Source organism: Peromyscus californicus, unplaced genomic scaffold (genome assembly GCF_007827085.1).
Source record: "Peromyscus californicus insignis strain IS unplaced genomic scaffold, ASM782708v3 Scaffold_3__1_contigs__length_106647218, whole genome shotgun sequence".
NCBI lineage: Eukaryota > Metazoa > Chordata > Mammalia > Rodentia > Cricetidae > Peromyscus > Peromyscus californicus.
In genome coordinates, this window is record NW_026294551.1 from 36447178 (window position 1) to 36470767 (window position 23590).

Below are 23590 nucleotides of genomic sequence, written 5' to 3' on the forward strand. Positions count from 1 at the left end.
CATGTGTATAGTATATCTATGAGAATGCTTGACACATAGCTACTCAAGAATTGGTAGATTTTTGTTGTTGGTAAAATATATGCCATAGCCTAATACATTTTATTATTGTTATTCTAATAATATATTTTTCAGGTGGAAGATGGGACGTCTACTGTGACAGTGTTATCACATGAAGAAGATGCTATGTCGTTATTTAGTCCCTCGAAGCAAGGTAAAACTTTTTTTCTAATCATGACTTTTGCATTCACTGCTGCTTAGCATGCTGTGACTGTTGGATTGTGAATAATCTTTTTTCATAATTTGTTTCATTGGTTAGATTTATAGTTAATCTTGTGTGTGAAGAAGCAAGTTCAGATGATAAAAATTCTGTTAGAAATTGAGATGTATCACTTCTTGTTTTTTTGGCTAACTAAGATCAAGTGTAAATTATTGGAATATTTTATCCCTTTTACAGATAGAAATAGGTCTTATGAAGTGCGTAGATAATATCAGATCATTGCTTAAGGATCCCTCTGATCTGAAAACTCAATTTCTAGGGGTTGGTGTTTTTGTTTTTGTTTTGAGGTGTTTTGTTTTTGGCTTTTGTTTGTTATAAGACAGTTTCTTTCTTTTTTTCTTCTTCTTTTTTGTTTTTTTTTTTTTGGTTTTTTCGAGACAGGGTTTCTCTGTGTAGCTTTGCGCCTTTCCTGGGACTCACTTGGTAGCCCAGGCTGGCCTCGAACTCACAGAGATCCGCCTGGCTCTGCCTCCCGAGTGCTGGGATTAAAGGCGTGCGCCACCACCTCTTTCTTCTTCTTTTAAGACAGTTTCTTTATATGCAGTCCAAGCTGAGCTGTGGTGATCTTCACTTTTGAGCACCTGAGTGTCACTTGGATTATGGATGTGCCACCATACCTGTCCAAAGAACTCACTTTTTGTTTTGTTTTTGATTTCAAGACAAGGTTTCTCTGTGTGTCCCTGGCTGTCCTGGAATTCGCTTTGTAGACCAGGCTGGCCTTGAACCCAGAGATCCGCCTGGCTCTGCCTCCCGAGTGCTGGGATTAAAAGCCACCACCACCTGACTAAGAACTCACTTTTTAAATTAAACATATAAAAAGTTTTGATTCTTCTTAAGTCTCACATGCATAGGAGAACATTTTCTTTTTTCTTTTTCGACTTTGTTTTGCTTTGTTTTTAATATTTTGATGACATGATCTCATGTAGCCTGGCCTTATGTGCTGGAGTCTGCATTGAACTCCTTAGACTCCTTATTCTAATGCATTTACCTCCTGAGTACTGGGATTCCATCAAGTGTCACCATGCCCAACCAAGAATTCTTTTTCTGATGCTGTTCAGCATCATGCCCCCCCCTCCCCAATAGGGTTTCTCTGTGTAGCCTTGGGTGTCCCGGAACTAGCTCTGTAGATAGACCAGGCTGGCCTTAAAAACTCAGAGATCCGCCTGCCTTTGATTCCTGAGGGCTAGGATTAAAGACATGTGCCACCACCTCCTGGCAGTTCAACATATTTTTATGTTGTAGACAATAGAGATACAGTATTCAGAGTCCTTTGAAAGTATATGTAATTTATATATGTATATATATGATGTATGGTTTGTTGCTTTCTGTGGACATTTTAGAGTGCTAAGTCAAGCTGTTTAATACGTATCACCTCCAGTAAGTACTTTTTTTTGTGTAATGAAAACACAAAGATTGGTTTTCTTAGTGCATTAAACATGCTATTAACCTTAGAATAATATACATTAAACTTTCAAGTAGCACAATTTATCTTTTGGTATGTCTTTTTTGAAGGCAATTTATAAAAATACTTTGAAAATAACAAATATGAGAATAAGGAAAAAAGTCCCTGTAAGGAAGAAGCAGGTGGTCTTTGATAAGGCAGTTTAGTGGCTGACAGCTCTGAGTGTTGGTGGTAACTTGTTTCTTTAGTGAAGCAGTCCTTATCAAATTCCAGTGGCATGTTGTACAGAGATAAAGTCCTGGAATTTGTATTGAGGCTCAAAAAAACTTGGGTAGCCAGTGTGATATTGAGCAAAAAGATGAGTGCTGAGTCAGGTTCTGTAGTATATGCCTGAAGTCCCAACACTCAGGAGGTTGACACAGGGCTAGCCCAGTGTACATAACAAGATTCTTACTTCCCCTCTTCTCAGGAAAAAAGCCATTTATTAGCTGGGCAGGTGGTGACTCACACCTTTAATTCCAGCATTCCAGAGACAGAGACAGATGGATCTCTTGAGTTTGAGGCCAGCCTGGTCTGCAGAGTGAGTCTTGGGACAGATAGGACCACATAGAGAAACCCTGTCTCAAAAAAAAAAAAAAAAAGAGCTTATTATATTGTCTGTCTTCAAAATATATTATACAGATAATAATAGTAAGGTACTGGCATTAAGTAAAAACGGCACATTAGCTGGCCGGTTGTGGCGCATGCCTTTAATCCCAGCACTTGGGAGGCAGAGGCAGGTGGATCTCTGTGATTTCGAGGCCAGTCTAATCTACAGAGTGAGTTCCAGGACAGCTCCAAAGCTATACAGAAAAACCCTGTCTCGAAAAACCATAAAAAAAAAAAAAAAAGAAAAGAAAAGTAAAAAGAACAAAAAGGCACATTGACCATTATAACAGAGTAGAGGGTCTAGAAGTAAATCCATGCATTTGTGGTCAAGATGTCTGTGCTCTTAAAAAAAATAAACATGCAGCCTGGTCTACAGAGCGAGATCCAGGACAGGCACCAAAACTACGCAGAGAAACCCTGTCTTGAAAAAACAAAACTCCCTCCCCCCCCAAAAAAAGTAATTATTCCGTGTGTATGTGTGGTACAGTATGTTTCCTTACATGTATCTCATATGTACCAGCCAAGTCAGGGTACTTTGTATTTCCGTTTCTTTATTTCAGTGTATTAGGAGCCTTAAAGCTTCTCTTAGTTTTTCATAAAATGTATGATTATAGGTTAAAATAGTTGTTTGTAAAGTGTAATCGCCTCTATGCTAAAGGCACTAGAACCTGTTCTTCTGTCCAGTTTTTATCCTATTTTGCTATCTATATTTTATCCTTTTATTTCCTTTCCTCCATCCTTCCCAGCCTCTAATTATCATATACACAGATAATAATAAAAAAGGAAAAAATACGATATCAAGACTCTAGACAAATAATAGTGCTATATTGTTATGTGTAAGTATTGTTTTATAGCAGATACCTATAATTTATTCATCATACAAAATTAATTTTCTATTCAATGATTGTATCATCTTTATTTAGATGCTTACATACAGTTTTTTTTTTTTTTGTTTTTTTTGAGACAGTTTCTTTGTGTAGTTTTGGTGCCTGTCCTGGATCTCTCTCTGTAGACCAGGCTGGCGTTGAACTCACAGAGATCCGCCTGCCTCTGCCTCCTGAGTGCTGGGATTAAAGGCGAGCGCCACCACCACACGGCCTACATACAACCTTTTTTACTTACAGTAAATACATCTGTTTGAAAATGAAAAGGTAAGGGTTGGGTGGATGGCTTGCTTGTGATTGCTTGCTATGCAGACATAAGAACCAGAGTGGGACCTTCAGTAGCCACATAAATGTTGGGCAGGTGTGACAGGGCCTGACTATTCCTAGCATGGGAATTCCTCGAGAAACCTAGATAGCTAAACTCACTGAATCAGTGAGTTCTAGGTTCAAGGGAAAGTTAGGAGGCAACTTAGGCAGATACCCTGTGTCAACCTCTCATATATGCATATATGTGTGCATAGGTACCTGTGAATATGTGTATATTCAATCACATCACATACATACTATACACAAAAAGAAAAAGTGTATCTTTAATTCTCCCATTCTAGTAACATTTTTATGATTTATGTACAGAGTTTAACAATGGTATAGATTATGCAACTTTTGAGGGGAAAGTACTATTGTTTATTTAAAACTTTATTTCTAAGAAAAATTGCTCAGATTTTAAATAAGGGACTATGAACAGTTCATGTTGCATAGTTGTATTGATAAACGTTAGGTTTTATATCTATCTTAGATAAGTGGACTACTACTTGTCCAGTAGTTGAGTTTTCAGTCTATTTTTTTCTGATTGTCGTATGTAGATGCTCCACGTCCTACTAATCATGCCCGTCCTCCATCAACCAGTTTGATTTATGACTCAGATCTGGCTGTCTCTTATACTGACCTTGATAACCTCTTCAATTCTGATGAAGATGAATTAACAGTGAGTAGCCTATTAATAATTAGGATTAAATTAGCTTTCATTGACTTTGTATGAGCTCAAGTTCTGGAAGTGATTTGTCACTTGAGTGCTATGCTCTAGCTTTGAACAGTAGGAAATATTTTATAATAAAACACAATCGGTTTATTTTACTCTCATGTTAGAGTCATCTCAACGTGTTTCCTGTGGACCTTGATGTGGGTTTTTACTTTGGTATGTTTGGGAGGTAGATGATCAAGTTTCATTGAGGTCTGCCATTTGAGGTGTTTTTTTTTTTTCTTTCAGTCCTCAGAATGATTTTTCTAGTGGTTTTTTTTTTTTTTTTTCCGGTTTTGGTTTTTCAGGCAGAGTTTCTCTGTGTACTTTTGGAGCCTATCCTGGATCTCACTCAGTAGACCAGGTTGGCCTTAAACTCACAGAGATCCGCCTGGCTCTGCCTCCTGAGTGCTGGGATTAAAGGCATGCGCCACCACTGCCTAGCCTGTTTTTCGTTCCTGTAGTTTGAAAAGTGACTCTGGAATTGAATCAGAAAATGTTTAAATAATTAACATTAGAATTTTACACCTTATCAATTTAGTACGGAATACCAGTTCTTCTGAAATTGTTTGACATTGCCTCTCTTACTATAAGATACACACTTAAAAACAGTTAAGGAGAAAACACAAGGTACTACTTAATCTGTCACACCTGTTTTCAGAGAAAGTTGAAGATAAAAGCAAAAACTTTTAAATGGGATTTCCTAGAATGCCAGTTGTTTAGCAGTTAATGAATTGGGGGCTACATCATCATAAAAGGAATTCCTTTTCCATCCACTTAAAAATAGCTTAGGAACTGACTAGTACGTTTATCTTTGCTTTACTCACCAAGTGTTGAATTTAAGACATGGGACAAATGTTAGTTCTAAAACCTTTGGTAAGAGCTGGATGTGGTGGCACATGCCTATAATCCCTGTTCTTGGGATGTGGAGGCAAGAAAATCAGGATTTTGAACTTAGTTTTGTTTGCATAAAAGTGAGAAGCCAACTTAGGTTACATGAGGCCCTACCTATCTTTAAAAATAAAACCAACCAACCAAACAAAAAAACCCACAAAAACATTGGTGATGGCGGGAGACATGAAAACTTGGTTTGTTAGGAATTTTATTGCCTTGTTAAGAAGTCTCCCTGAGGTGTATTCTCAGTTTTACCTGTAAAAATATTTTTGCAGGAATAACTTTTATTAACACAAGGTGAAAATATAACAAAGAATTAAGAGAAGTTACTGATTATATAGGAAATTTTAATACCTTCTAAATAAAGGGATAGCTACTTTGAGTGTCTTTTGCTAAAAAGCAATTCCAGTGTAAATTTTAAATTCTTATCTTTTATTTGGTCTTAAGTTATTTATGTTTATGCTTTTTTGCATGTTTTCTTGAGAATACCTTTTTTTCTGTTAATTGAGAGACTTATCTAATAATCTTCAGTGATGGATCTGTCTGTAAACTATCTATCTAGTATGGTATTTGGCTCTGTCATAGATTCAGAAGACTACTTTTTTTTTTTTTAGGTTTGTTTTTTTTTAATTGGTATTCACTTTAGTAACTTGAATCCACAGATATAAGCAGTATATAACCAGAGAGTTATAAGTAAACACAGATTATACATGCAAAGTTCTGCTCACAAAGGTCACATATGCAGGTACATGAATTAGAAGCGTGCATCTAGAATTATGGCCAAACTCTTCTTAAAATGCAGAAATGTAAAATCACATCCTGAAAATATAGATGGTCAGAAGACTACTTTTGATGGCCAATATTTATCTTTTAAGTTACATATGAATGATTAGTACTGTGTGATCACATTGGCTTTCAGATTAATACATGCTTTTTTTTTTTTTTTTTTTTTTAAATAGCCTGGATCTAAAAAAACAGCAAGTGGATCAGATGATAAAGCCAGCTCCAAAGAATCAAAGACAGGAAGTCTGGATCCATTATCTTGCATAAGTAAGCTTCACAGATCTGAGCTTTAGCTCAATTTGAAAAACTTACTCCCCCAGAAAATTCCTTTTGCTTTAAGCACAGATTTACCTCTTTTTAGTATGTGTTAAAATAGGTGTTTTATTAAACACAGGCACTGCAGATCTTCATAAGATGTATCCTACACCACCATCATTGGAACAACACATTATGGGATTTTCTCCAATGAATATGAATAACAAAGAATATGGTAATATGGATACAGCACCAGGAGCAACTGTCCTAGAAGGAAATAGTTCTAGTATAGGAGCACAGTTCAGAATTGAGGTTGAAGAGGGATTCTGTAGCCCCAAACCTTCTGAAATTAAAGTAAGTATTTTTCTAAAAAAGTAATTCACTTACTATGTTTCCTTATAGGATTAATTGCTCTGTTCAAAAATCTTTTCACAGTTGATTTTAGTTTTGTGATTTTAGTTTTGTGGCTAATAAGAGGACTGAATTGTGGGGATACTGTGTAAAATGCATTAAAGAATAGAACAGAAAATATTTATACTTTTGTCTGTTTAAAGAACAGGGTAAAGAAGATAGTCACTTTGAACATAAGGCACTGAAAGTCCACATTCTTTATATTGTAGGATTATTCTTATGTCTATAAGCCCGAAAATTGTCAAGTTCTAGTAGGATGTTCCATGTTTGCACCTTTAAAAACTCTACCAAGCCATTGTCTGCCTCCTCTCAAATTGCCAGAAGAGTGTATCTACCGGCAGAGTTGGACTGTTGGAAAATTGGACTTGCTTCCTTCAGGCCCTTCAATGCCATTCATCAAAGAGGGGTATGATTGATGTTGTTATTATAATATCGAATGCTTTGGGGTGTGTGTGTGTGTGTGTGTGTGTGTGTGTGTGTGTGTGTGTGTGTGTTAAAGGGGTAGCATTGGAGGGTGTGCATGCCTGTGAACCACATGTGAAGGACAGAGGGAAGTAAACATTGGGTTTCTTCATCTACTGCCCCTTTACTCATTTGGGACACAGTTTCTCACTGAACCTGAAACTTGCTGTTCTGTCTAGGCTGATTGGCCCGTAGCCTTCTGGAATCTGCCTGTCTGCCTCCCTGATGTTGGGATTACAGTTGCTCAGCCATGCCCAGCTTTTTTTTTTTCCCTCATGGGTGCTAGGAATTTGACCTCAAGTCTTCAGCCTGCAGAGCAGCACTCTTCCCACCGAGCTATCTCACCAGCCCAGGTTTTATTCAGTTTTTGTTGAAGTAACTGGTATGCTGGAAAAAGAGCATAGGTTTTTGAAATCCTAAAAATAAATAAACAAATGAAATAATAATTCTTGTTGATTATAACAACAGTAGAGATGGATAAACTATTTGAAACCATAGACCATTTTTTTTCCCTTTAAAAGCACCTTTTCTTTTAGTCTGCAGTACTGAGTTGTTTCCTGTTGGTTTACTGCCATTTTACATCTACTTCACATTGTAACATATAAAGCTTTGCATTTTATTATCAGTTGCATGTTAAAATTACTGTTGCCACTTTTTACACATAAACAACTCAAAAGTCAGAATTCTTTTTTTACAATCAGTAGCAACTAGAGTCAATGAAATACAAATATTTGTAGCATTAGAAATTTATAGATGGTAAATATGGTTGACTAGATGTGTATAACTGTATATAAACTTTGTAATTTTTTAAGACTTTTAAAATTTTATATGTGTGTCCTTATCTGACTTCATGTACACAACATGTGTGCAGGTGCTGTGGAGGCAGAGGACATCAGATCCCCTGGAACTGGAATTATAGGCAGTTGTAAGCTGCCTGATGTGGGTGCTGGGAACTGAACCTCTGAACTGGAATTGAGTTAGCTTATAAGAATCTCCATAGTGGACACAATAAACCTGAAATAAGTCTTAATTTTACCTGTAATCCTGTACTGATTGCCATATGGAAATTTTCAGTGTTGCTGAAAGCATTTGGAGAATTTTTCTTTGTACTTCACATTACTGATGTGTTCCTTTATGTATGTGTTTCTATTTTTTGCCTTGTGACAACAGTGATGGAAGCAATATGGATCAAGATTATGGTCCTGCCTACACACCTCAAACCCATACTTCTTTTGGGATGCCTCCGAGCAGCGCACCTCCTAGTAATGGTGGTGCGGGAATTCTTCCTTCTCCATCCACCCCTAGATTTCCAACTCCAAGGACTCCAAGGACTCCAAGGACTCCTCGTGGAGCTGGTGGACCTGCTAGTGCTCAAGGTTCAGTCAAGTATGAGAATTCAGACTTGTATTCACCAGCTTCCACCCCATCTACATGCAGACCCCTCAATTCTGTTGAACCTGCAACTGTCCCTTCCATCCCCGAAGCACACAGTCTTTATGTAAACCTCATCCTTTCAGAATCTGTTATGAATTTGTTTAAAGACTGTAATTTTGACAGTTGCTGTATTTGTGTTTGCAACATGAATATCAAGGGTGCCGATGTTGGAGTTTACATTCCAGATCCAACGCAGGAAGCACAGTATCGGTGTACCTGCGGCTTCAGTGCTGTCATGAACCGAAAATTTGGAAATAATTCAGGATTATTTCTTGAAGATGAACTTGATATCATAGGACGCAACACAGACTGTGGCAAAGAAGCAGAAAAACGTTTCGAAGCTCTCAGGGCTACCTCTGCAGAAAATGTTAACGGAGGCCTAAAGGAATCGGAAAAGGTGCCTGATGAGTTGATATTACTGCTACAAGATCAATGCACTAATTTATTTTCACCCTTTGGAGCAGCAGACCAAGATCCTTTTCCCAAAATGGGGGTAATTAGCAATTGGGTCCGTGTTGAAGAGCGGGACTGTTGCAATGACTGCTATCTCGCATTAGAACATGGACGTCAGTTCATGGATAATATGTCAGGAGGAAAGGTTGATGAAGCACTTGTCAAAAGCTCATGCTTGCATCCGTGGGCCAAACAAAATGGTAAGTTTGTGAAGGAAGTCAGCTTTGTTTGTTTCGGTTTTTAGGTATTTGACTTTGGCTTCTTTTTTCTTGGGGGTAAAAGTATCAAAGCAGTTAGACCTGAAAGGATGCTGAAATTCAGATTTAACCCTCATGTAAAGACAGTAACATGCTTAGTGTGGTGGTGCATGCCTTTAATCCCAACCAGCCTCGTCTACATCTGGGGTTTCAGGAGAGCCAAGACTATATACGAGATCCTGTCTCAGAAAAAACAAACAAGACAGTAACATCAAGAGAGATTTCTTAGCTGTTTAGTTGAGTTTCAGCAGCAGAAATAAGTTACTGTACATCTATAATTACATACTCACGTAGAAATGTAAAAGGCATGCTGCTTGTTTGTCAGCAGAAAGTTAATGATTGTTTCGTTCAGCCGTCTGATTTTGTCTTTTGAGGTGCATACACTCTGCTATTGAGCTATGCCTTGACTGTCTTACTAAATATTTTCCCAGCACCTTGTTTGTGCTCAGCACTGTTTCATGATCACTGTTGAACAGTCACAGCAGTTTCTGGTTTTGATTTTTGTCTTTGTTGGTTTGGTTTTGCTCGTGTGTATGTGTGTGCATGACTGCATGTGTCTGGGTTTAATGTGCATGTGTGTCTGGCGACCAGAGGATAGATAGCCATCAGCCTCGTAGGCCCCACCCACCCCTGTTTGGATTGGGCTTCTCATTCACAAGGCACTGACTGATTATGTTAGAATCCCCTTTCTTTTTGAGCCCATGATTCAGTGGAGGAGACAGGTAGTAAACAACGACAGCAAAAATACATACTTGCATTATGTACCAGTTAGAAGTGCACTGAAGAGAAAGCAGGGCACGACGTGTTTGTAAGGGAGAGAGCTTGTGTGCTGTTTTAGAAATATGGTCCGAGATGTTAGTGAGGGGAAGGAGCACTAATGGAAAGTCCTACTTGAAGTGGGCAAAGTGTGAACAGTACAATTAGTTGGGGGAACAATGTGATAAGTTTGAGTGATGGTCAGACTGATACATGATGAAGCCTAAGAGGTGTCTGAAACACCAAAATTATATATTAAACTTTTTTATTACACTTATTTATTTAATCTGTGTGTGAGTGGGCATGTGTTTGGATGCATATGCGTGCCATGGGGTACGGTTCTCTCTTGTACTAAGTCGGTCCAGGGATTGATTGAGCTCAGGCTGTGAGGTTTGACAGCAGGCACTTTTTGGAGCATGCCTTCAGAATTTATTTGAAATGCTGTGGGAACTATTTTTAATAGAAAAATAACACCACACTGTCTTTTTTGCTTAAAACAAAACAAAAAATCTTGGGATGGGCAGTGATGGAAGGTGAGAGTAGAAGCAGGAAAATGAGGTGGAAGCTAGTTACAGTCGTCAGTGAAGAGGACAGCTTGGAAAAGACCAAACGCAATAGAAATAGTAGTAGATCAGATTGAGATACAGACCTCAGCATTGTGCTGATCCACGTAAGAAAAGATGAAGCGTTAAGCATGGTTTGTGTGAACGTTGGTGCTAACTACAGAGGAGGAAAATAGGAGGAGGGCAGGTACATGTTTGGAGAGAGTGAGTTTTAAATTCAGAAGACTGATGAGTCTAGAAATGAAACAACTTTTATATGTGGGTTATCATTATTAATTGCTATGGGATGCCAGGTATGGTGCACATCTGTAATACCAGCACTGGGAAAGTGAAGGAAAGAATCAGAAATTCAAGGTCATCTTTGGCTACATGGTAAGTTCAAGGCCACCCTGGGATATATGGGGCCCTTCTCTTTTAAAAGCCTGGCACTGGATGGGAAGCTTTGGGGAAGAGAGGGTTAGGAAGGAATCTGAGAAGGTGCCAGGAAGTAGGGACTCATGTATGAGAGTATCTGAAAGAGAGTGATTATATGTATAAATAGTGTCTTCATAAAGGTATAATGGCCACTGGATGTGACCCCTTGAAGGTAGTTAAAGAACTTGATAATCAGTTCTGTCAACCTGATTAGAGTAGATATGAGGAAATGAGAAACAAAGTTAAAATTTGGGGGAGACATTTGGTATAACTAGAAATCTTATGTTAGGGTTAATATATAATAATTATATTAGTATGTATATACATATGTACATGGAGAATGATTCTATCTAGATGAAAATTTTAAATTGATAAGTATATTCATATATCTACATTTCATATGAGTACAGTGGTATTTTGCTATATGGACACATTGTAGAATAATAAACAAGCTAATTAGATTATCATTTAAAATCTTTCAGCAGTTTTAAAATACAGAATACAATATTACTAGCTGTGCTTATCATGTCACTAAATGGACCTCTAAAACTTATTCTTCCTACCTAACTGGAACCTCACTCGCTCTCTCCAGTCCAGCCTTCCTCCATGGGAAGAATTATCACAGAACAAAAGGTACCATTGTTGGAGCAAAATCATTGAATAAGTGAGGGGAAATAGAATCAATCCATTTCAAGTAGAGGTATATTATAGACCTTTATATAGAAACCTTTCCATTACAACAAGAAGAGATGTTATTTCTTTGGACAAGAAGAGGGAACGTGAACATTTGTAGTGATTGCTTTTGTAGTTATGGATGAGACCAATGGAAGACAGTGACAGTATCATTTGTGACATGTCTAATTTCCCATACTAGCAGCTTTAGACATTATCACTTTGTTAGAAATCCACATGTTCTCACTCTGCCCATGATCCTCTAAATCAAACTCTGGAGATAGCAATCAGTTCTGCCACTCATTGCTAATGATGCCTTTGAAAAAAAAAAATTTATTTTTATTACTTTATCTAGTGTGTGTGTGTGTGTGTGTGTGTGTGTATGTCTCGGTTTGAATCCAGGAACTTGTGTATGCTAGGCAGGTACTTTATAATTGAACTATATCCTCGACTCACTTCATTTGTACTAATGAAATAAAACTAGTATTTGACTTGGATAGCATTGTAAAGATTTACTGAGCTCATTCATGTAAACATAATAGATTTTATGTGGTCCTTATATTAATTCAGCCACTTTCAGACATACATAAAACAGTGTGCTTGATATTTGGGAGAGCGATGAAGATATTCTACTTTTTAATTGTTTTCCAGCTACTAAGATAACTAAAATTATAATCAGAAGTAAAAGATAATCCAAATTCCTATTGATAGGAGGATATATAATTACAGTAGTACCGATAGAATATTAACAAGCCCTGAAATTGAAGACAATTATATGTAACAGATAGGTGAATTATAGCAGTAGTAGTTTGAGGGTGAGGTCAGAATAATTTCAAAATTAGAGTCACATGTGGTGTTTTTTTATTACATACTGTTTGCATGTGTATTTGTGCCGTGTTACACATGGAAATCAGAGGACACTTGCAGGAGTTGCTTTTCTTCTTTCCATTCATGTCTTTAGGGTTAGCTCAAAGCGCCCTTACCCCCGAAACGACCCACTACCCCAGTTAAAGCATTGCCTTTAGTTCAGTTCTGAAGCAAGCAAAAATAAACGTGCACATCAATCTCAGGGTGCTGGTTACTTATTGAAATTTACACATGTATGAAAATGAGCCAGGGGTAGAACAGGAGGGGGCATTTAATAGGACTGTTTGAGGAAGTATAATAGTTCTTGAGCAGGCTAGGCATGGTGGCACACATGTTTAATCCCAGCACTCAGGAGGTAGAGGTAGGTGGATGACTGAGTTTCAGGACAGCCTTTACTACATAGTGAGAGTCTGTCTACTAAACAAAACAAAACAAAGTAGTTCTTGGGCAGTGAGATCATAACTCATAATTATTTTCATCATGATATCAAAAGTAATTTGTGAAATAAAGCAAGACGACCACACATGAGCTCATTATTATACATGGCAATATCATGATTCACCTAACTTATTATACTATAGGGAAGTGCCAGATAAAGAAAAACTGAGTCGGTGAGTACCTAGCACATAGGATCTCCAATGTTACTAACTCCAGTGGCAGCAATAGCTTCAGTGGTGCTCTTTATTATTAGTTTATTAGGAACAACCTGTTTGCCAGATAAATACTGGGTTTTACCTGGTGTGTATTTATACTCTGATTAAAGTATAACATCATTGAGATATATACCAACAAATTAAGACCTATACGTTAGGGCCCTATGGATTATGCCCTCTGCCTTGGATACCTTCTCCTATAGACTTGGGATCTTTCTTGTTTCCTTTAAGTCTAGTTAGATATTATCTTATTACTACAAAATTGGAAATCCTCATGTTCTGCATTTTCCATAGTGTTTGATTATTTCTTTCTCATGCAGTAGAATTTATTGATTGATCTCTTATCCCTTAAGTACATGCTGTGCAGTTTCTATGTAAGGATAGCCATATTTCTGATACCGAGAATAGTACTTGGCATTTAGTCCATGATCGGAATAATGAATATTTGCTCAAATTAATTTAAAAGTGTAAAGTAGGTTAAGAATGGAACTCAGAGCAGTTGACTGACAGGTATGCTATCCTGGGTTTAATCCTTATTACTGCAAAAGAGGAAAAAAATCTACAGAATGCAGTTTATGTTTCAGTGGCAACTTTTGTTTTGTTCAAATCAGAAAAAAATTTTGAGAGCTTTTAAGAATTGAGACAGTAAGTAAAAGTTGCTCTTAGAGCCAGGCAGTGGTGGTGCACACCTTTAATCCCAGCACTCAGGAGGCAGAGGCAGGCGGATCTCTGAATTGGAGGCCAGCCAGGACTATAGAGTCAGTTCCAGGCCAGCCAGGGCTACACAGAGAAACCCTGTCTTGAAAACAACAACAACAAAGTTGCTCTTAGTTTTCTCAGGCTCACTGTCACAGCACCTCCTGATTATTTAATACTTTCATAACCATACCATATTATTTACCTATATAAATATACAATCACATATTTAGTATTTACAGTGTAACTATCAGTACAAACAATTTTAGAACATTTTAGTAGTTATTCCCTATTTCTGTCTGTCCCTTTCTCAAAGCTGTAAGCAATCATTAATCTAGTTAGGGTTCTGTCTGTATACATGTGCATTTGGGGGTATTGTATGTGAATAGAACAGTACAGTATGTAGTCTTCTGTGACTTTTTTGTTTGTTTTGTTTTGTTTTGTTTTGTTTGAGACAGGGTTTCTCTGTGTAGCTTTGCGCCTTTCCTGGATCTCACTCTGTAGACCAGACTGGCCTCGAACTCACAAATATCCGCCTGCCTCTGCCTCCCGAGTGCTGGGATTAAAGGCGTGCGCCACCACCCCCCAGCTTCCGTGACTTTCTTTAAAACAAGGCGTTTTGCCTGTGTATATGTCTGTGTGAGGGTGTTGAGTTCCCTGGAACTGGTGTTACAGACAGTTGTGGGCTGCCATGTGGGAGCAGGGCATAGAACCTGGGTCCTCTGGAAGAGCAGCCAGGACTCTTAACCTCTGAGCCATCTCTCCCGCCCCTGACTATTTTTTTTTCCTTCCACTCAGATTGTTTTCAAAGTTCTTAAAGCACCTATTAGTACTTCAATGACAGTGTTCCATTGTGATATAGATACACCTTTTTTAAAGTCTGCAAATTGGACATTTGAGTTGTATGCACTTTTTGGCTATTATAAATAATGCGTCTGTGGACATTTGCATATGATTTTATATGATGTATACTTAGGTTTCCTGGGTCATATAACTAATATTTTTCAAAGCATCTGCACTATTTTAAATCCAAACTTTGGATGGTTCTACTTTTTCCAAAACCGCACCAACACTTGTAGTCTACTTTGTTATTGAAGACATCCTAGTGGTTATCAAGTGGTGTCCTGTGGTTTGGCTTTGAATTTCCCTAATGATAAATGATGTTCAGTGTCTTTTCATAGACTTAATATCCATTTGTACCTTTAGAGAAGTGTTTAAGATCTTTAGCTGTATTGGGGGTGGGGAGGAAGGGGTGAGTGTGCAGGTGAAGTGTCTGATCCTATGGCTCTGGCTGTCCTCAAATTTGTGGTCCTTGAGCCTTACCTGCTTTAAAATTTGATTTTGTGTTGTTCTTTTAAATTGTTGTCTGTTTTTGCCTTTTTATTAGTGATTTGTATGAGTTCTTCATGAACTGTGGATGAAAATCCTTTCTTGGTATATGGTTTGAAAATATTTTTCACCTTTTTTTTTTAAACTTTTTGTGCATGTGTGTGGTGTATGTGTGTGGTGTATGTGTGTGGAGTGGGTTCTGGGGATTAAACTCAGATCATTAGGTGTGGAGGCAAGCACCCTTACCTCCTAACTCATCTTCCATTTCTTGATAATACCCTTTGAAGAATATTTTTGATAAAGTCTAATTTTTTCCTTGTTCTTATACCTTGGTATTATATCTAAAAAGGTTTATCTGGCCCAAGGACCTGACATTTCAACATTTTTTTTCCTAAAATCTTTATGGTTTTAGCTCTTAAATTTGTATCTGTGGTCCTTTTTGAATTAGTAGATGTTTAATGATTTTAATTTTTAAAAAGAATTAGAATATCAGGGCTAATATAGCTAATGTTCATTAATTAAGGATAGAAAACAGTGATAGTATCTTTAAGAATTCCTCTTAATTAGAATAAAAAATACAAATTCCTGTGCTTTGATGATCTCAGGACGGAATGCCGAGTTTTGATATTTTTTTCTGGTATGAGTATGTGTCTGCACCTTGACTGCTAGTGCATATGCTACAGTGCACTAGTGGAGTTCCAGTCTCTCTCTCTTTCCATGCTCTATTCTGAGGATCAAACAAAAGTTCTTTTACTTGTTAAGACACCTTACCTTTTTTTGTTTGCTTGTTTGGTTTGGTTTGGTTTGGTTTTTTGAGACCCCACTCAGATTGTTTTCAGAGTTCTGAGTTTTGAGCTCTGGCTGTTTTGGAAATGACTCTGTAGATCAGGCTGATCTGGAACTCATAGATCCACCTGTCTCTGTTCCCATGTGATTTTTAGAAAGCTCCCATGTAATTACAATTAATAGCCCTAGCTAATGATAACTTTTTCTAGGTTGTTAATATTCACATATGAATATCTATACTAATTGCATAACATAAAATATACTCCAGTTTTATATTTGTCATTTACTATTATTTCTTAATAGTATAACATGTTCTAGCTTTTGTTTTAGTTATTTAAGATTTATTTTCATTTTAAATTATGTATATGTATATGTGTGCCTGTGTCTATGTGCATAGGGGTGCAGGTTCCTGCAGAGACCAGATCTTTTGGAGGTGGAGTTACACATCAGTGTAAGCTGCCAAGGGGCTTGAATTTGGGTCCTCTCCAAGAGCAGTAATCACTCTTAACTGTTGAGCCACTTTCCTAGGCCCCTCCCTCCATTATTATTATTATTAGTTAATATTCCATGCCAGGTAGTTTTATCACTTAATAGTGACTAAATAGTATTCTCTTATGTATATAGCAGTATATATATATATGATATATATATATATCTATAGATCTTATATATAAATGTTTTGTGTTGTGTTTTGAGATAGGGTCTTTACTCTGCAGCCCAGGCAGATCTGGTACTTGCAGCAGTCCTCTTTCCTTATCTTCTTCAATGCTGGAGTTACTGCCATATACCACCATACTTGGCTCAAAGTTGTTATTAAACATGTATCTGGAATTAAATTACTTCTTAAGTTATAAAAATTAAAGCTACCAGTGATAAGATAGGCAGTGATAGTAATTAAAGCTGAATGATTTAATGTAATTGTATGATCAGGCAAAATTATTGGCCAGATTAATAATATCAGTGTCATTAGTGGTACTTTTCTGTAGCCATTTTACATTTATAGGCCACATCATTCATATCCATTCAGATATTTGCTTAAAAATGCATTTCAAACAATTTTATAATGTTATACATACCAAGATTACAAAATATCTGCAGATAATAGTCTTTTGCAGTATGAACAGGTTTTATCTGTTACACATTCTGTATTCCAAAATGACTTTGCTTGTGCTGTTGGTCAGTCTTGGTGCACCACTGTTACATTTCCAGTTCTATATTTTGGACTTGTTATAGTCTTTGTTTTCTCAAACTAATTCATTATTATAACTAGTTTTACCTCATTGTTTTACCACAGTAGTAGAATTAAGAGAAATGATCTATAACTCATTTCAGTGCAAGACAGGATCTTATGTACTGGAAATGACCAAAATAAATACAAATTGGTTAATTAGATAAAACCATATTTTATGAAGAGGAGTTATTTTTCAGTGTTTTTTTTTTTTTTTTGGCTGTTTTGCGTGTGTATCTGGGTGTTGAACTTGGCACTACATGCATGCTAAGAATCTGCTCCTGCTAAGGAATCGCTTCCTTCCTTCCTTCCTTCCTTCCTTCCTTCCTTCCTTCCTTCCTTCCTTCCTTCCTTCCTTCCTTCTTTCTTTCTCCCCTGCTCTTCTTCCCTCCCTCCCTCCCTCTCTCTCTTTTTTCTTTCTTTCTTTCTTTTTTGAGACAATTTTGCTAACTTGCAGAGGCTAGCTTCAAACTTGGAACCTTCCTGTTTCAGCCTCCTGAACTCAGATTTTACAGACATGTACCTCCGCATTTGACTTTTGAAAGGTTTTATATAGTTTTCTGTGTAAGCAAATGTTTAATGTTCTTTATAATTAATGAACAGTTAAAATTCCTGAGATTTTTTTTTAATCTCTGAATTGTGTCACCAATAGCAATTATTACTCACTTTTTTTTTTTAATGGTTGTAGATGTGAGTATGCAGTGTTCGCAGGATATACTTCGAATGCTCCTCTCTCTTCAGCCAGTTCTTCAAGATGCTATTCAGAAAAAAAGAACAGTGAGGCCTTGGGGGGTTCAGGGTCCTCTCACTTGGCAACAATTTCATAAAATGGCTGGCCGAGGCTCTTATGGTAAGTTATGTATTGTGATAGATAATGACTGATTTTATATCTATTCTCAGATATGTGCCCAACTGGAATAAGCACATTAGTTCTCAAATATTTTTGTATTAAACATTTAAGGACATTGTAGTCTAGAACTAAACTCTAACCTCCCTTTTACATTTGTAGAATTTACCTTTCCTGGGTTCTTTACTCTCACATCAGTGTGAGTAGCTGTACTGTTTGTACACGCTTGACAACCTATGTGATTTTATGTGAAGAAAGAGTCATGTTGCTAAGATGATTTTTTTTTTTTAAACCCCCAAATGACTTCAGTTCTAAATTGAGTGAGATGGACAGGTTGGGGTCAGGTAATAGAGACTAATAAATACTATTGATTTTAAAAACCATGAAAATAGAAATTTACAGTTAATGATAACAGTAGTGACTGAATACTCTTGAGTGGGTATACGGTTGATTATGATCACCTGTGACGGAGGAGACTAATGTTTTGAATATTGATGTTTCTGAAATAGCACTTAGGAAGGATATTTGGAATGATAGCTGGTGTGTTATCTGTTGGGGTTTAAACCCAGAGCCTCACACACAATAGGCAAGTACCAAACCACATCTCTAGCTCTTCAATAGCTGTTAGCATTAAAATCCTTGATTTCTATGTGTGGTTTCAGAGTGCATCCTATACAGTAGTAGGCTTCTTGTATTTTTCTTTTTTATTAATGGCTGAATGATTTAACTGTCATATAAATTGCTACTCCATGAAAACGTCAGGTTAGCAATACTTTGTAGTATAAACTCTACATTCTTTTCAAAACCAGTATTATTATTGTTTGATTTTTTTTTTTTTTACTCTTTTGCTTTTGGGGGGCCTGCTACCCACCTCCCAAATAAATACACATGGAGGCTTATTCTTACTTTATGAATACCTGGCCTTAGCTTGGCTTGTTTATTGCCAGCTTTTCTTAACTTAAATTACCCATCTACCTTTTGCCCCTGGGCTTTTTCCTTTTCTTACTTCTATATATCTTACTTTCACTCTTATTCTATGGCTGGCTGTGTAGCTGGCTGGCTGGCTAGCCCCTGAAATCCTCCTCCTCTCCTCTCCTCTCCTTTTCTTCTTCTTCTTCTTTTTTTTTTTTTTTTTTTTTTTTTGGAGACAGGGTTTCTCTGTGTAGCTTTGGAAACTGTCCTGGATCTCGCTCAGTAGACCAGGCTGGCCTCAAACTCACAGAGATCTGCCTGGCTCTGCCTCCTGAGTGCTGGGATTAAAGGCTTGCGTCAGCACCGCCCAGCTTCCTCTCCTTTTCTTGCTCCTTTCTCTCTCTTGCTTTTTTTCTCCTTCTATTTATTCTCTCTGTCTGCCAGCCCCATCTATCCTTTCTCTGCCCAGTTATTGGCCATTCAACTCTTTATCAGGTGTTTTAGACAGGCAAAAGTATCACAGCTTCACAGAGTTAAACAAATGCAACATAAAAGAATGCAACACATCTTTGCATCATTAAACAAATGTTCCACAGCATAAACAAATGTAACACATCTTAAAGTAATATTCTACAACACAGTATAGAGATTTATTTCTGCTCCTGATTTTGGAATTATTTCTGTTAACACATCCGAAACTATCTTCCTTTACTTTTTAAGTGGTTGTCTACATCCTATCATTTTTATATATGTAATATATGTGTATGTAGTTTATATATGCATTTTACCAATATACTATTTGTAGACATATAGATTGTTTCCATCATTATCATTTAAGTGATTCATGTATGCTTGGCTTAAAGCATATGTGTAGTTTAAACTGTATATTGCTGAATTATACTCAAAAGTATCAATTTAAACTCCATTAGATAAAAATCTACTATCTCAAACTTGCCGGTAGATTGTCTGGTAGTTGAACGAAAGAACATTTTATTTCACTATAATTTGAGAGGCTGAAGGTAGGTTTCCTTGGTTCACATACTTGTAACTTTTCTTACCATACTAGACAAGTTGTTTACCTTTTCCAGTCCTGTTTCTTGTATTTAAAATGAGTTTAATAATAGTGTCTGCCAATAGATGGTATTTGTGAGAATTAGTTAATATAGAAATGTAAAGAGCTGGCCTGGGCGGTGGTGGCACATGCCTTTAATCCCAGCACTCTGTGAGTTCGAAGCCAGCCTGGTCTACAGAGAGAGATCCAGGACAGGCTCCAAAGCTACACAGAGAAACCCTGTCTCGAAAAACCAAAAAAAAAAAAAAGAGCATTGAACAGTACATAGAATGTAGTGCAGCAGTTATTTCTTAGTATTCATTTTAAGTTACTTTCTTTAAAGAGATCAGTCATTTTTTCATATCTAAGAGTTATTTTAATTTTTTGTCTTTGTTCACATCATTCCTCATTTTATATTTTTGGTTGTGAGCCTAGCCTTTAACGGCTGAGCCATCTCTCCAGCCCCATTCCTCATTTTAAAATAAGGTAATTTGCCATTTTCTTTGTCTAAAAATGTTTTATGATAAGAACATATAACTTGATACACCGTTTTTATCAAGTTGTAAGTAATAAAATATAGTATTGTTGATTTCTATACAATGTTACATAGTATATCTTATGATTTTTCTCATAGGTCCTCTTTTATGGTAAACAAATAAACTATTCATCATATTAATTATAAATCTGTTTACTTTTAAATTAATTAATGCCAGTTGTGATGACTTGTGCCTATAATCCCAGCATTTAACAGGCTGAGGGGAAGAGGCTTGCTACAAGTTCAACCTGACTGGGCTATAGAACAAGATTACCTTAAAATAGCCGTAAATATTTTCAAATGACCTCTTAAGAATATTTTTAATTCTGAAAATATATCATTGATAGCTTTACATGTTTGTGTTTTTAATATTATGCTAATACTTTATTAGCTTTGGAAATAAAGAAGATGACATGAATTGACTTTTTCCTATTTCCTTTTTTATTACTCAGGAACCGATGAATCTCCGGAACCACTGCCAATTCCCACGTTTTTGTTGGGTTATGATTATGATTTTCTGGTGCTTTCTCCATTTGCTCTCCCTTACTGGGAGAAACTTATGCTGGAACCTTATGGATCTCAAAGAGATATAGCCTATGTTGTACTCTGTCCAGAGAATGAAGCTTTGTTAAATGGAGCCAAAAGCTTTTTTAGAGATCTTACTGCAATCTATGAGGTAGGTATTTTCTGATTTATAGTTCATGTTTAAAATGTACCGGGGAATTCTATTGGTTGATGGAAGACTGCTGGTGGTGTCAGTTGTCTTACTAGTGAACTACACTTCGCCACGTTTTTGCTAGTCTTTGTTAGGTATCTGTGCCATGTGTCACAGTAGAAAACAGTATTGGAGGGATCTCTCAAGGGCATATGTGTTCCTTTAAAGTAACCCTTGGTATGTTAGGTGTGGCAGTGCATACCTGTAACTCATGTACTTGAGTAGTTGAGACAGGCCAGTCTGGGCTACACAGTGATACCATATCTTGGGGAAAAAATGTATTACTGGGGATGGCGGTATATGCTTGTAATCCCAGCATTTGGGAGATGAAGGCAGGAAGATTAGAAATTGATTGTCATCCTCAGCTACATGGCAAGTTTAAGGCCAGCCTGGGCTACCTGAGACCCTGTATCAAAAACAAACAAACAAAGTAGCAGCTTGAAATTCCTAAAGGAAATTGACCAGTGTCAATGATATTTTGATTCATTTGTTAATTATAAGTAATAAAGCTTATTTTAAATAGCTTAAGTAATTTATTATCTGTACCCTAATAGTATAGTAAATTCCCTGATTCTGCCTTTGTAGTCCTGTCGATTGGGCCAACACAGACCTATTTCTCGACTCTTGACGGACGGGATCATGAAAGTGGGAGCTACTGCATCAAAGAAGCTTTCAGAAAAGTCTGTAACAGAATGGTTTTCTCAGGCAGCTGATGGGAACAATGAAGCATTTTCTAAACTCAAGCTTTATGCACAAGTCTGCAGATACGATTTAGGTATTAAATTTGTATTCATTCTTCAAGAGTAGTGTGAGCATTGTGCCTTGGTTCATCATCTATTTTTGTAAAATAATACCCTAGTGTCATGTAGCCATCTCCATTTTTCCAAACACGCTCTGTCTGCCTGCTTTTGTCCTGTGAAATCAGAACTGAGTAGATGTGGCAAAGGCTGTGGTTTCGAAGTTAAGTATGTACTGTCTGACTGTCCACATAGAAGTTCTGCTAGCCTCACATGTGGGCATCCTGTCAAGTAGACATTGTGGATTCCAAAATATTCTCTGCTACTTTTGTGGGGTCTGATGTTTATATACTTCAAGATCTGTGATTTGCTAATAATTCAGATGCACGTAATTTCTAAGTAAACTATACAACTCCAGAAAAAGTCTTACTGTAGCTAAGAGAATGACTGTTATTTAAAACCTTTTTTGTAGTACTTTTAAATTTTAATAGCAGTGACTTCCTTTACACTTAATCCAAAAAGATGCAATACCAAATTACGGAACGTAATTAGACATTTTTGTAAATTGAACCTCATGGTACTATTCCTCCATTTTATATTTTAGTTAGCTGTCGGTTGAAATTGATATTTCTTCAGCTTGTGATTTAACAACACTTGAAGTGATTTGATGAAATATTGCTACATCTGCTGTCACATTTGTTGATGTATCTAATTTTTTATTAACGTTTATTTACTTGAGTGTGGTGGGGTATATGTCCCCGAATCAGTGGAAGTCAGAGGACTGCTTGCAAGGTCGGTTCTCTCTTCCTACCATGTGGTTCCTGGGATTTAACTTAATCACCGAGCCATCTTGTCAGCCTTTGTTTACAGTTAATTTTGCCCAGGAAATAGAATTTTCATACTGATTATCTTAAATTTGAATGAAAATACAGGTTTACTTTTATAGTTCCATTTTAAACTTGTTTCTTTAGTTTCTGGGAGAAAATAGAAAGCTAGTACATGCTGCACTGTTAGTAAAATAGTTAAGGGAAGATAATTGCCATGAAAGTATCATCTAAATTGTTATTTCTTTAGTAGAATAAAAATAAGTCAGTGGAATCAAGAATTAAATACCCGTTTTTGTTCTTTAGGTCCATATCTTGCTTCTCAGCCGTTGGACAGCACTCTGCTCTCCCAGCCAAATTTAGTTGCCCCTTCAAATCAGTCTTTGCTTACTGCACCTCAGATGACAAATACTGGAAACGCTAATGCTCCATCTTCCACCTTAGCATCTGCGGCAAGTAGCACTATGACAATGACTTCAGGTGTTGCCATATCTACTTCAGTTGCCACAGCTAACTCAACTTTGACCACAACTTCATCTTCATCATCTTCCAATATGAGTAGTGGAGTGTCATCAAATAAACTGCCTTCGTTTCCACCCTTTGGCAGTATGAACACTAGTGGTTCAGGATCCATGTCTGCACAAGCAAGTACAGTTCAGAGTGGCCAGCTAGGAGGACAGCAGTCGTCATCTCTGCAGGCAGCAGGAATGTCAGGGGAGTCAGCGACACTTCCCACTCAGCCACATCCTGATGTGTCAGAAAGGTACTATGAATACTGATACTTGGGGTTGAGAGATAGTTGAGCAGTAAGTAGCATGTGTTTAGCC

At 37.0% G+C, this 23590-nt stretch overlaps 1 protein-coding gene across 2 annotated transcripts in view; it reads left to right on the forward strand.

Moving 5' to 3' along the window:
• Positions 1-23590, forward strand: part of Med13 (mediator complex subunit 13) — a 96304-nt gene that overhangs the window by 51702 nt on the left and 21012 nt on the right. For both annotated transcript variants that reach the window (XM_052756144.1, XM_052756145.1), the window contains exons 11-20: positions 133-211; positions 4075-4196; positions 6083-6173; positions 6301-6515; positions 6782-6978; positions 8205-9121; positions 17831-17992; positions 20940-21163; positions 21788-21977; positions 23070-23526. In XM_052756144.1, coding sequence (XP_052612104.1) covers positions 133-211; positions 4075-4196; positions 6083-6173; positions 6301-6515; positions 6782-6978; positions 8205-9121; positions 17831-17992; positions 20940-21163; positions 21788-21977; positions 23070-23526 — 2654 coding nt within the window. The remainder of the gene's footprint in view (positions 1-132; positions 212-4074; positions 4197-6082; positions 6174-6300; positions 6516-6781; positions 6979-8204; positions 9122-17830; positions 17993-20939; positions 21164-21787; positions 21978-23069; positions 23527-23590) is intronic.